The sequence below is a fragment of the Arachis ipaensis genome, chromosome B2 (genome assembly GCF_059453495.1).
Source record: "Arachis ipaensis isolate K30076 ecotype BB chromosome B2, ASM5945349v1, whole genome shotgun sequence".
Classification (NCBI taxonomy): Eukaryota; Viridiplantae; Streptophyta; class Magnoliopsida; order Fabales; family Fabaceae; genus Arachis; species Arachis ipaensis.
In genome coordinates, this window is record NC_142437.1 from 113353662 (window position 1) to 113364648 (window position 10987).

Consider the following 10987-nt stretch of genomic DNA (forward strand, 5'->3'; position numbering starts at 1 on the left):
CATCGGTGCGACTGTGGTGAATTCCAGGTTGACCGAATTCCATGTCGACACGTGTTTGTGTGTTGTGCAAATCAGAGGTTGGATTGGCAAGTGTACGTTAATGACGTTTACAAGATGGACCAAGTTCGAAGAGTATACAGGGCTAGGTTTAGACCACTGGAAAATCCGGCAACGTGGCCTGCTTATCATGGACCTAGATTCGTTGGAAACCCGTTCCTCAGACGGGTAGCCAAAGGTCGGCCGAAGATGACCCGCTTCTTGAATGAGATGGACACTCGTATGTTGCGTCGCCCGAGGCGATGCAAGCAATGCGGTGCCGAGGGCCATAGTCGCAGTAGATGTCGTCAAAGTGGTGGACCGAGTGCAGGTCCAGCCGAAGAGTAGTAGTTACCTTTTTTTACATTTCGTTTGAATTTACATTTATGTGACAGAATTGTCCCAAATAACAATATTATGTGACACTTTACATACATCTGCATGTGCACATCATCATTCAACACTATACGATCTTTCAAACCCCTAAACCACTTTAATTTTATAAAGCTCCCTCTACAGTCCGTCTTCCTCGGTGCAATTCCAAATTGGTGCAAGCACTTGGCTTCCAATGCCTAAAAGCTACTCATGGTCGGACCTGTAACCGGAAGACCATTTGTCGGCAGACCGAGAATTACCGCCACATCCTCCAAGGTCACGGCACACTCACCAACCGGAAAATGAAAAGTGTGAGTCTCGGGCCGCCATCTCTCAATCAGAGCATTAATCATTGCTGACTGACCTTTAATAACTCCAATTTGGGATACATAATAAAATCCAGTCTCGCGTAACTGTGACTCAACAATTTGGTTGTATGGATCCGGCGGGTGTAAATGATCACACATCAACATCCTTGAAGCCTACAATATCACATTTTCGTTATAAGAACAAGTATAATATAACTATATTATTCAAAAACACAATTATCCTTAACATGTTCATTATAACTAATTCCCAACATAATTGCATTTCAAACATACACATTAAATATGTTATACAAAAATCCTTCAATCATATTCATTACCTTATAATAGAAATTAATTAACCTTACACAGTAAATCAGCCTCTATTATTATTATTATTATTATTATTATTATTATTATTATTATTATTATTATTATTATTATTCAAACAGCATACATACTAATTTTATTATTATTATTATTATTATTATTATTATTCATATAAAACAGCATACTAATTTATTATTATTATTATTATTATTCAAACAACATACATACTAATTTTATTATTATTATTATTATTATTATTTAACACAGCATAAAATCTAAGTTTAGTTATTACTAATTTATTGTCTAAATTTTACTGAATTAAAATTCAATTGTTAATGATTATAAATAAAATAATTAATTAAATTTTTATTATTAATCATAATAATTAATTAAACTCAATTACTAATACTGATAATAACAACAACAATATATCAATATCCACCTATTTCAATCTAATATGTACAGATCTTATTTTTCTTTCTCTTTCATTCATTCATTCTTTACATGTGTCATTTATTTTTTCATTTTATTTTAATTAATATGCATAAAAAAAAACCCAGTTCACCCTCACCGGTACAATTTACTAACTAACCATATCATTCATACATACATACATACATACATACATACATACATACAAGGTTTATTCCTATTTTAATTTCTATTTCTAACCACTTAATAATAAAATCATACATACATACATGTTTAATCTCTACTTAGTGCCATTATAATATATATTGCTAATAAAATCTAAAATTATCACTATTATTATCATTAAATCAGATTATTAAAAAATAAAAACTTACATAATTTGAATGTCCAAGATAATTAACAATATGAAACTCTGGTTGATTTACTTCCTTAATTTTTCGTCTTCTTGACATTTTTATTCAAATTTTTCACTAAGATTGTTGTGGTCCAACAATGGTGAAACGATGGGGTTGAGAATAAGCAGAAAGGAATAGTTTGTGTGAAAGTGAAAGAGATAGTGTTGGGAGGGAGTGAAACACGGGTTTTGGAGGGTGAAACACGGATAGAGAGTCACGGGGCCACCCAGAAGCCAAGTGCATGCGCGACGCGTGGCAAGGAGGTCACCAATCGATGCCACCGATTTGTGCACCTACCACGCCCTGAAATCGGATCCACCGATTTCCGTCTCTCCATTGGTGCCACCGATTTTTTCGACAACGCCGTCACATCTTAATAAAACACCCCAAACCCCCATAGCACTGTGAAACTCCTTCACCGACTCTCCATATCAAAATAAAAAAAGTCAGATTTTGTTGGTGTTAGTAGAACTATAGAAGTATAGAACGGTGAAATTGTGAACACTGAACACGTTTGACCATCTGAGCTTTGTTGTCACTTTCTTCAATTCTTTTTTCTTTTTAAATATTATAAATAAATGTGATGTCTTGTTACCGTTGACAGAAGAGAAAACTTTGTCCCCACCCAATCGCTACTTGTTGTGGGTCCCATTCTCGAAATTGAAGGCAATAACTCCGCTCTCAGCTCTCAACAACACAGACACTCACACTCTCTCTTCACTCTGCACTCTTCACTCTCTCTCTCTCTCTCTCTTTCTAGCTCAACGGTTCATTTGTTCATTCCATGGAGCTTGACGGTGGTGGAAGAGCTGAGATTGATACATCGGCGCCTTTTGAATCCGTCAAGGAAGCTGTTTCTCGATTTGGCGGCCTTGGTTACTGGAAACCTATTCCCAATAATTCCCACATTCTACTTCAGGTAACAATTTCCAATTCCTACTACAACCTAATGCCTTTACCTAGGGTTTCCGATCCTAAATGTTCCAACTTTATATCTTGTCTATGTAGTTTGTGTGCTCTGTGCACAATGTAAATGGGATCATATTCTTATTTTCAATTTTTAGTTCTGGTTTTGTTATGTTTCTCTGTGATCCAGAATTCATATATTATCTATTTATGGCTAGTTGTAATGTCAATTTGTTCATAAATTTCTAATATTTGGCATGTCGGTATTTAATTTGTGTTACACTATTATGGTGGTAGTCTAATTTTCTGTGAATGTTTATTGCATACCTATAAACAAATCATAAAAATTGAGAGTAGTTTAATTTTTACTCACTTAGTCATCCAATTAAATTCACTCTTTTAGATGACTATTTAAGTAATTAGTATGAAAGTTAGATAATTATTCATAATTAATCCTATATTTAATTTCACAGTAATAAGTGAAAATTGCTTTCTCTGTTACCAATCTCTATTCTCTAATGTTATACATCTTCATTTTACTCCAACTTTTAAGTCATTTGTATTGACTATTGAGCTAATTAGTGAAAGTTTCTTTTCTTCAAGCAGCGCCAAAATGAAGAGCTTGACCCTGGAAAACTGGAAGAGCAAGCAGCAGTTATGGAGAAAGAACTAATAGTAAAAGAAAGGGAAACACTTGAAGTCTTGAAAGAACTCGAAAGTACCAAAAAGCTTGTGGAAAACTTGAAATCAAAGCTTCAGAATGAAGAATCCGAAGCAAATTTGAGGCTTCAGATGAGTGTCTGCGATAACGTATCTTCTGTCAAGGACATAGAAGAGGATAAGGAAAACCGAGCCAATCTTGTTCTTCAGCTTTCAAATGAAGGTTGTATTTCATCGTCTCCGGGTTCAATATTAATGGAACTGAAGCAGGCGAAACTGAACCTGAACAGGACTACAAATGATATCGCTGATGTGCGGGTTGCTGTGGAATTGCTTAACAAGAAGTTAGAGAAGGAAAGGATCTCCCTAGAGAAAACCCGTGAGAGGCTAACTCAGAATTCTTCAAAAATATCTTCACTTGAGGAAGAGCTAAACCAAACTAGAATTAAACTACAAGTTGCAAAAGATGCTGAAATTAAGGGCAGTTTAGATGATCCTTCCGATATCACAAAAGAGCTACAGAGATTGAGTTCCGAGGCAGATCATTTCAAGAAAATGGGAGAAGCAGCGAGATCAGAAGTCATGAGAGCAATGTCTGAGATTGAGCAGACCAAGGCTATGATAAGAACTGCCGAGATCAGGTTGGTTGCTGCCAGGAAAATGAAGGAAGCAGCTATAGCAGCCGAAGATGCCGCGCTCGCAGAAATCAAAGCCTTATCACATGGTAGTTCACCCGGAGATGGTGAGCAAAAGCATGATGGGATTACTCTTTCCTTTGAGGAGTACACTGCCCTTACTGCCAAAGCTCGAGATGCCGAGGAGCATTCCAAGAAGAGAATCGTTGATGCTATGCTTCTAGTTGACGAAGCAAACTTATCGAAAATGGACATCTTGAAAAGGGTAGAGGAGGCAACAGAAGAAGTTAAAACCAGCAAGAAGGCCTTAGAAGAAGCTTTGGAGAGGGTAGAAGCTGCAAATAGAGGAAAGCTAGAAGTTGAAGAGGCTCTAAGGAAGTGGCGATCCGATGGTCACAAAAGGCGTTCTTCTATACACAACTCTGCCAAATTCAAGAATTCATACCCGTCTCACCTCCGTCGAGATTCGCGATTGCTCGACGTGAATGGGCTAAATCTGGAAAACAGTGAAGTGAATCCTGTTCTAAACCCAACCCTATCCATAGGACAGATATTGAGCCGGAAGTTAATGGTGCCAGATGATTTTGAGGCCAGGAGAAGCTCGGCCGAAGCAAGGAGAAGCTCGGCAAAACGGAAGGTGTCGCTTGGTCAGATGCTCGGCAAACATAGTTATTATGACCCAGATCAACCTTTTGACAGGCAAGTTGAGAAAGAGAATGGTCATCATCCACAGTTCTCTTCTGCAAAGAGAAAGAAATTTGGGTTTGCTAGATTCTCTCTTCTTTTGACAAAGCAACAAAAGAAAAAGAAGCCAATGCTGAACTTGAGGTGAATCAATATCATTTGGTGGCAATCTCTTGTTTCCAAGACAAAGAAAAAAATGAGAAATGGACTTGGTCTTTCAATTACTGTTTGTTGTGTTTACCTTGATTGGTTTGAAATCCTTGCTATGTATACTACTAACTAGTGTTTTCTTTCTTACCCTTGGCTTGCTATGTATGCTACTTGTAGAGATTATTTGTATGAATTCTTTAACTGTTGTAAGCTGGTGTTATATAGTTTCCATGTTCCTAAAGAACAGTCTTTTCTTTTTCCCTTCTTTTTACTCTATATTTATACAAAGTTATGCTATATTGGCATCAAATAGCCTTGGGATCAACTACACATGATTTCAAGAAGTACTTAATTTTGATTCACTTGCCACTCTTTTGAACCAAGTATTTTGTAATTATATATATTGGTTTCATAGAATTATTGTTGTTGGTTTTTTAGAATATTTCTTAGTTAAACCACTTTGAAGACCAGAAAGCTTCCCTATTTTAATGTGTTTTTTCTTTAATAAGATGTTCCATCCAATCGATGTATTGATTTAATTTCTTTTTGTTGATACATTTATAAAGTAGTGTACTTAAATATAATTTAATTTCTGTCTAGTACATTGATTTGTGAATAATATCAAAATAACCCAAAAAGACTTATATGAAATGAATCAATTAATTACCTTCGATAAAAGGTTTAATATTTATTGGAAACAATATTTATCAGAAGATTTTCATAATGAGTATTCAAACTCTAAATCAAGAAATACAAATAAATTGATTTATGAGGAAATATCAAATTCGGTCCGGTCTAATTTTATTTTTTATTTTATCTTGTAAGCCACCACCAGCTAGGAAGAAAAACATTACAGAACAAAACAGCCATGAATCAATAAGAACTACCTTTCTTTGCCTTCTTTCCTTGTCCTCTTTGATTTAGTTGCAACCGCACAGACACATATATTTCTAACACATTGCCCAATCATTCTTCCCTCATAAGGTACCATTCTAGTCTTCTAATTCCTCACATTAACATTGTGTAAATTTGAATTAAATTTTAAAATTGCATGTGCGTTATTAGTTAGTTCTTCCTTAATTTAATGATTTTGTGTAGACATAATACATGATACGATTTAACGATAGAGTTTCATAAATGTAACTACTTCTAACGAGTTTTAAATTTTCTAATTAGGGATCCAGAGTTTTTTATTTTTATTCATATATGTACATCTTTGGAAATCAGAATAGCATTTTTAACATATTTATTGCTATTTTCTAAAAGCAATTGTTTAGTTTTAATATTAGGTTATTTAGATTTAAATTTATCTTTATTATAACTATTTTACTTTGATGCAATTTAAACATGGGATTTTGAAGTGGTTGTGATTTCAGGCACCATGGAGGGAAGAATAATGGGGTTCTTGTTTCTGATTGTGTTGAGTGCTATTTGGACTTGTAATGCAAATGAACTTGCAAAACCAGATGAATGGAGCATCACCATAATAACTGCTGGTAACTTTTCTATTTTTGTTTTTTATTTATTTGTATTTGTATAATTCTTCTAGCTCCAATTAATTAGCCTTAATTAACATTTGATTCTTAGCTGATGAACAAACACAAACACATTAGTTTAGGTTAAGTGAATAATTTCTGTATATATATAGTATGGTTTTGGAATTTGAAACAAAGATGCATCAATTAATAACATATTCAAAATGCAGAACTAAACAGAGATTCAGGTATGTGTGAATTTTGTGAGGAATACGTGGCTGAGGCACTTGATTATCTTAATGATAACAACACACAAAATGAGATTGTTGGTGTCCTTCATAATTGTTGCTCTTATATGCAGTTTTACAGCAATAAGGTCAGTACTTAACTTGCCTTAACCATGTGAACGTAATAAATCCATTTTTGTTGGGAAAATTATGATCACTTTTTTTTAGGAAGTTATTGTTTGAATGTTGAATGAATCAAAACTTTAGCACAAATATTAGTAACAAAATCAACACTTTGTCCATTTTATATATTATTCACTAATCTATAGTATGTGGTTTCTTCTTATGCATTTCACAGTGCACCAAATTGGTGGATTATTATGTTCCTCTTTTCATCTCAAAAATAGCTTCAATTGAACCTCAAGAACTTTGCAAAGACGCTAACATATGTCCATTCATTCTAAATGTTCAACAAGATAGCTGTGCCAAGTGCAGAGCTACTGTTTCCGCCATACTCATTAAGTTGAAAGATCCTGAAACACAGGTTAGTAATCACAAATTTAAAAGGGCGAGTACAATTAATATAAGGCTCTTCATGGTTGAACTATTTTACTATTATAGTTGGAATTGATGGTTTTATGGAACATTGAAGCTAACAACTTGCTTGCACCACAAAACTACGTTAACACATAAGAGATATTTTTTGCTTGCAAATATTTTAGAAACTTAATTCTTTAGATATATAAAACTTGTAATACAGTAATATATATGAAATTGCCTTTCCTTGAACTTTTTGTTAAATATATAACTAACAATTTATATTGAAATTTCAGATACACATAATGAGGGCATTAATGAAGGCTTGCAACAATATGGAGGACTTAAAGGAGAAGGTAATACATTACTTGTTATTGCCATATAGAAAGTATACAAGAACATAATTTTATTTTCACAAACAATTTTATTTTCCCCTTAATTTGTTGATCAAAACCTTCCAACTAGAAAGCATGTTAACAATGTGGGAATATGATATTGTTTGCAGTGCATGAGGGTGGTTTTTAAGTATGGACCTTGGGCAATTGTAAACGCAGAGAAGTTACTCAAGACAACAGATATATGCACTCAGTTACATGTTTGCAAGGAAGAAGCCTCAATCATGGAAGAAACACTCTTTCTCTCCGACTCTTAACTGTGTTTCATATTCGAACTCCACAGATAACATACAAAAACAAAAATTAAAATAAGGTCACTAAAATGAGTTTGAAATTGGAAATATAAATCCGACAAGGTGTTTGAAGAAACAAATTTTTTATCGGTCCCGCTACGTTACCAACAGCATATCTGCCAATTGCTGCCAATTCTTATTTATAACTGTTTTATGGAAGTGTCTTCGTGGATATGTCTAATAAAAATGTCATTTTATGACTGTGTTTAATAGAAGTGTCTTTATAGATATATTTTCTGGATGTGTCTCTTTATATATATATTTAAAATATAATAATTAATTATTGTTGACAATAAATTGACAGATAATATGTTGATACCTGTACTTTCCAATTTCTTATATTCCTTGTTAATTTTACAAAAGTAACATAAATTTTCCATGGTTCTGTCGTGTGACTCGTGTCTCACTTAAATATTGATGAAGTCCGCATTCATATTTGCCACACGTGGTCCAATGTAATTTGCTGGGTTTCAAAAGATACAGAGTAATATTTAAATTTGTTTCTAACAATTTTTTAGTAGAACAGTTTAGTTTTTAATAAATTTTAATTATTGAATTAATTTTTATTAAACAAATTATTTTATATAAGATTATTCGTTTATATAAAATGACTGATATACAATTTTAATTTTTTTTAAAAAATATTATGTCTTTATTTAATAATAATAAAAAATAATTTATTTAGCTTTTTATTAAAATTTGACATAAAAATTAATCTGTGTAACAACATAAAAAGTTAAGAATTAATTTGCGGCTAAATTTGTTAAAAATTAAAGTCTGTTTAAAAGTTTATTTGAGATTTTACTTAAAATATATATAATACCAACTTGTGATATTATTATATGGAGAAATATTAAGGGATTAATATATTTTTTATTAATTTTAGTCAACAATTTGGGCTAATATTATATGTTTATATTATTAAAATTTATATTTTAAAGTATGAAATTTAAAATTTAAAATTTAGTGTTTAGAGTTGGCTAAAAAGTTAGTACTCATATTAGTTTTTAAAATTATATTCGTAGTTTAATTTCGTCCTCTAAAATTTTAATTTATTCAATTTAATTTTTCATTTTGACATTTGTAATTTACGTTAGTTTTTGACTCTGTTTGTCTCATAAAATTGTTAACGATGTATTGAAATAGATAAACGATTGCTACATTAAACTTTCTATCGGTTATTTAATATGATAATTAAATTTTTTTTATCCTAATTTACTTATTAAGAAGCCTCTAAAATGCTTAAGCAAACTTAGGATTAGAGTTTAAAGACTTGATGATAAAGAGAAAATTGAGGTAAAAAAGTTTTAATTATCACATCAAATCGCAATTAGAAAATCTAGTGTGATTATCGTTAGTCTATATCGATATGTTGTTGACGATTTTGTGACAAAAATAAAATTAGGGATTAACATAAATTACGAATACTAAATTAAGAGACTAAATTGAATAAATCAAAATTTTAAGAACTTTATTAAAGCATAAATATAATTTTACGAACCAATATAAATATTAATTCATTGGTTAAATATTAATAAAAAATATTAAATTCTATCGGTCATCACCTAGTATTGTTTTATTGTATATTCATTTTTCTTCATCTAACGAGAAAGTAGTCTTTCTAGATGGATTTCCTATGGTGATTATGTGTTGCACAAATATGAATCCTATTATTGGAACCACAATCATCAAATATAGAAAATTCAAAGGATATTTTATCTTTGAATTTTGTTTTATATTCAAAACGTGCAATGATTAAGAGATTAAATAATTGCCTGACCACTCTTTAATTACATAAGTATTTCATTTGCAATACGCGTTATCATATGTTTCATCTAAAAACGAAAATAAAGTTAAAAAAGGGTCCCCTTTCCATAATTCACAATATGTAACTTCTTAAAAGAAATTATGATTATTAACAACATATAGAGTCTTTTCATGTTTTGTGAAATGCTGATGTTTAATTTGTCTCACATAAAACATAAACTTCAAAATACACCGTCATGGATGTGACACTACCGTGAAGCTTTTTCTCAATCACTCACTTGGATCGTTTCCCTTGCTTATTTGTTTAATTAATTGCGTAATAAGAAACATATTATTGTCATTACTCAACACATGATTAACTATCATCTCTCTAATCTAATCTCTCGCTTTCACCATTTTTTTTTTGTCTGTTTGTGTGTTTCTGTGGTGGCAGCGTGGCACAACATAAATCATACACATTCTTAAAGGATGTGTTGTGATTGTTTTCTAGCATTGCTGTCGTGAGAATAATAAATCACATGTGTATGCTTAATTTGTTGAGGACTTGATGAGGTAATGAAAATCATCAATGAAAAAGAAATATATATTGCCACATATGTTCTTTTAAACTCAATACGTCACTTATTATAATAAGGTAATATCTTGGACTCGTTTGTTGAATAATTTATTTATAAACATATAGTTTTGTAAAGAATTGAAAAAGAATTAAGTGAATCTTAGCCTAGGCCAGTTAATTAATGGGGTAGATATAGGACTTAATGACTTATTATTAACATGTTCGCCAGAATCTGAATCTGGAAGAGACTGCTTCATGCTCTCCACCAATCATTGTATTACACGTGTCAAATTGTTACCCAGCAACACGGGAAGGTTGCACCTGGAGCAGCTACTATCACGCCACGTGTTTCAATGTTATTGGATCGCATTGAGTCCAAGGAAGACCATTATTCTTTGCTTGTTTGGTTCATAGCATGTACGAATATGGGCTTCTTTTTAATTTAAATAATTTTTTTATTTCTCAATTAAATGATAGTAGAAAGACTAGAAACTATTATAATTTTGTATATTATATTTTAATTTTTCAAAAAATATATTTTTATCTTAATTTTCAATTTTGTAATAGTTCTTTATATGTCAATGAACAAAAGAATATTTTTAATAAATTAAAAAAAATCGATAATTGTTCTGTTTGAAAATTATAAGTTCAAAATGCATATTTTACTGAATTTGAACTAAAACAAAATTTAAATTTCTGTTTTTATTATTTTTTATTTTTTATATTTTATATAAATTAAATGAGAGATATTTTTTATATTTATTTTTAAAATTGATAAAAAAAATTTAAAAATAAGAAATATTAATAAGTGGTTGAAAATAATAGAAAA

The 10987-nt window shown here is 31.5% G+C and overlaps 2 protein-coding genes across 3 annotated transcripts; both read left to right on the forward strand.

The window, feature by feature from the left end:
- Positions 1 to 2323: 2323 nt before the first annotated feature.
- On the forward strand, positions 2324 to 5149 carry LOC107625857 (WEB family protein At2g38370). Its single transcript, XM_016328585.3, has 2 exons — positions 2324 to 2792; positions 3386 to 5149. Exons 1-2 carry the CDS (start codon positions 2658 to 2660, stop codon positions 4904 to 4906), a joined length of 1656 nt encoding a protein of 551 aa, XP_016184071.1. The 5' UTR covers positions 2324 to 2657; the 3' UTR covers positions 4907 to 5149.
- Positions 5150 to 5765: 616 nt separating this feature from the next.
- LOC107627750 (uncharacterized) lies at positions 5766 to 8045 on the forward strand. 2 transcript variants are annotated; one of them, XM_016330573.3, is made up of 6 exons: positions 5766 to 5892; positions 6285 to 6404; positions 6614 to 6759; positions 6969 to 7154; positions 7444 to 7503; positions 7653 to 8045. In XM_016330573.3, exons 2-6 carry the CDS (start codon positions 6290 to 6292, stop codon positions 7797 to 7799), a joined length of 654 nt encoding a protein of 217 aa, XP_016186059.2. In that variant the 5' UTR covers positions 5766 to 5892; positions 6285 to 6289; the 3' UTR covers positions 7800 to 8045. The 2 variants fall into 2 exon arrangements, with proteins under 2 accessions (XP_016186059.2, XP_088362398.1); XM_088506272.1 differs by having other exon boundaries at positions 5767 to 5892; positions 6270 to 6404.
- Positions 8046 to 10987: the final 2942 nt, after the last annotated feature.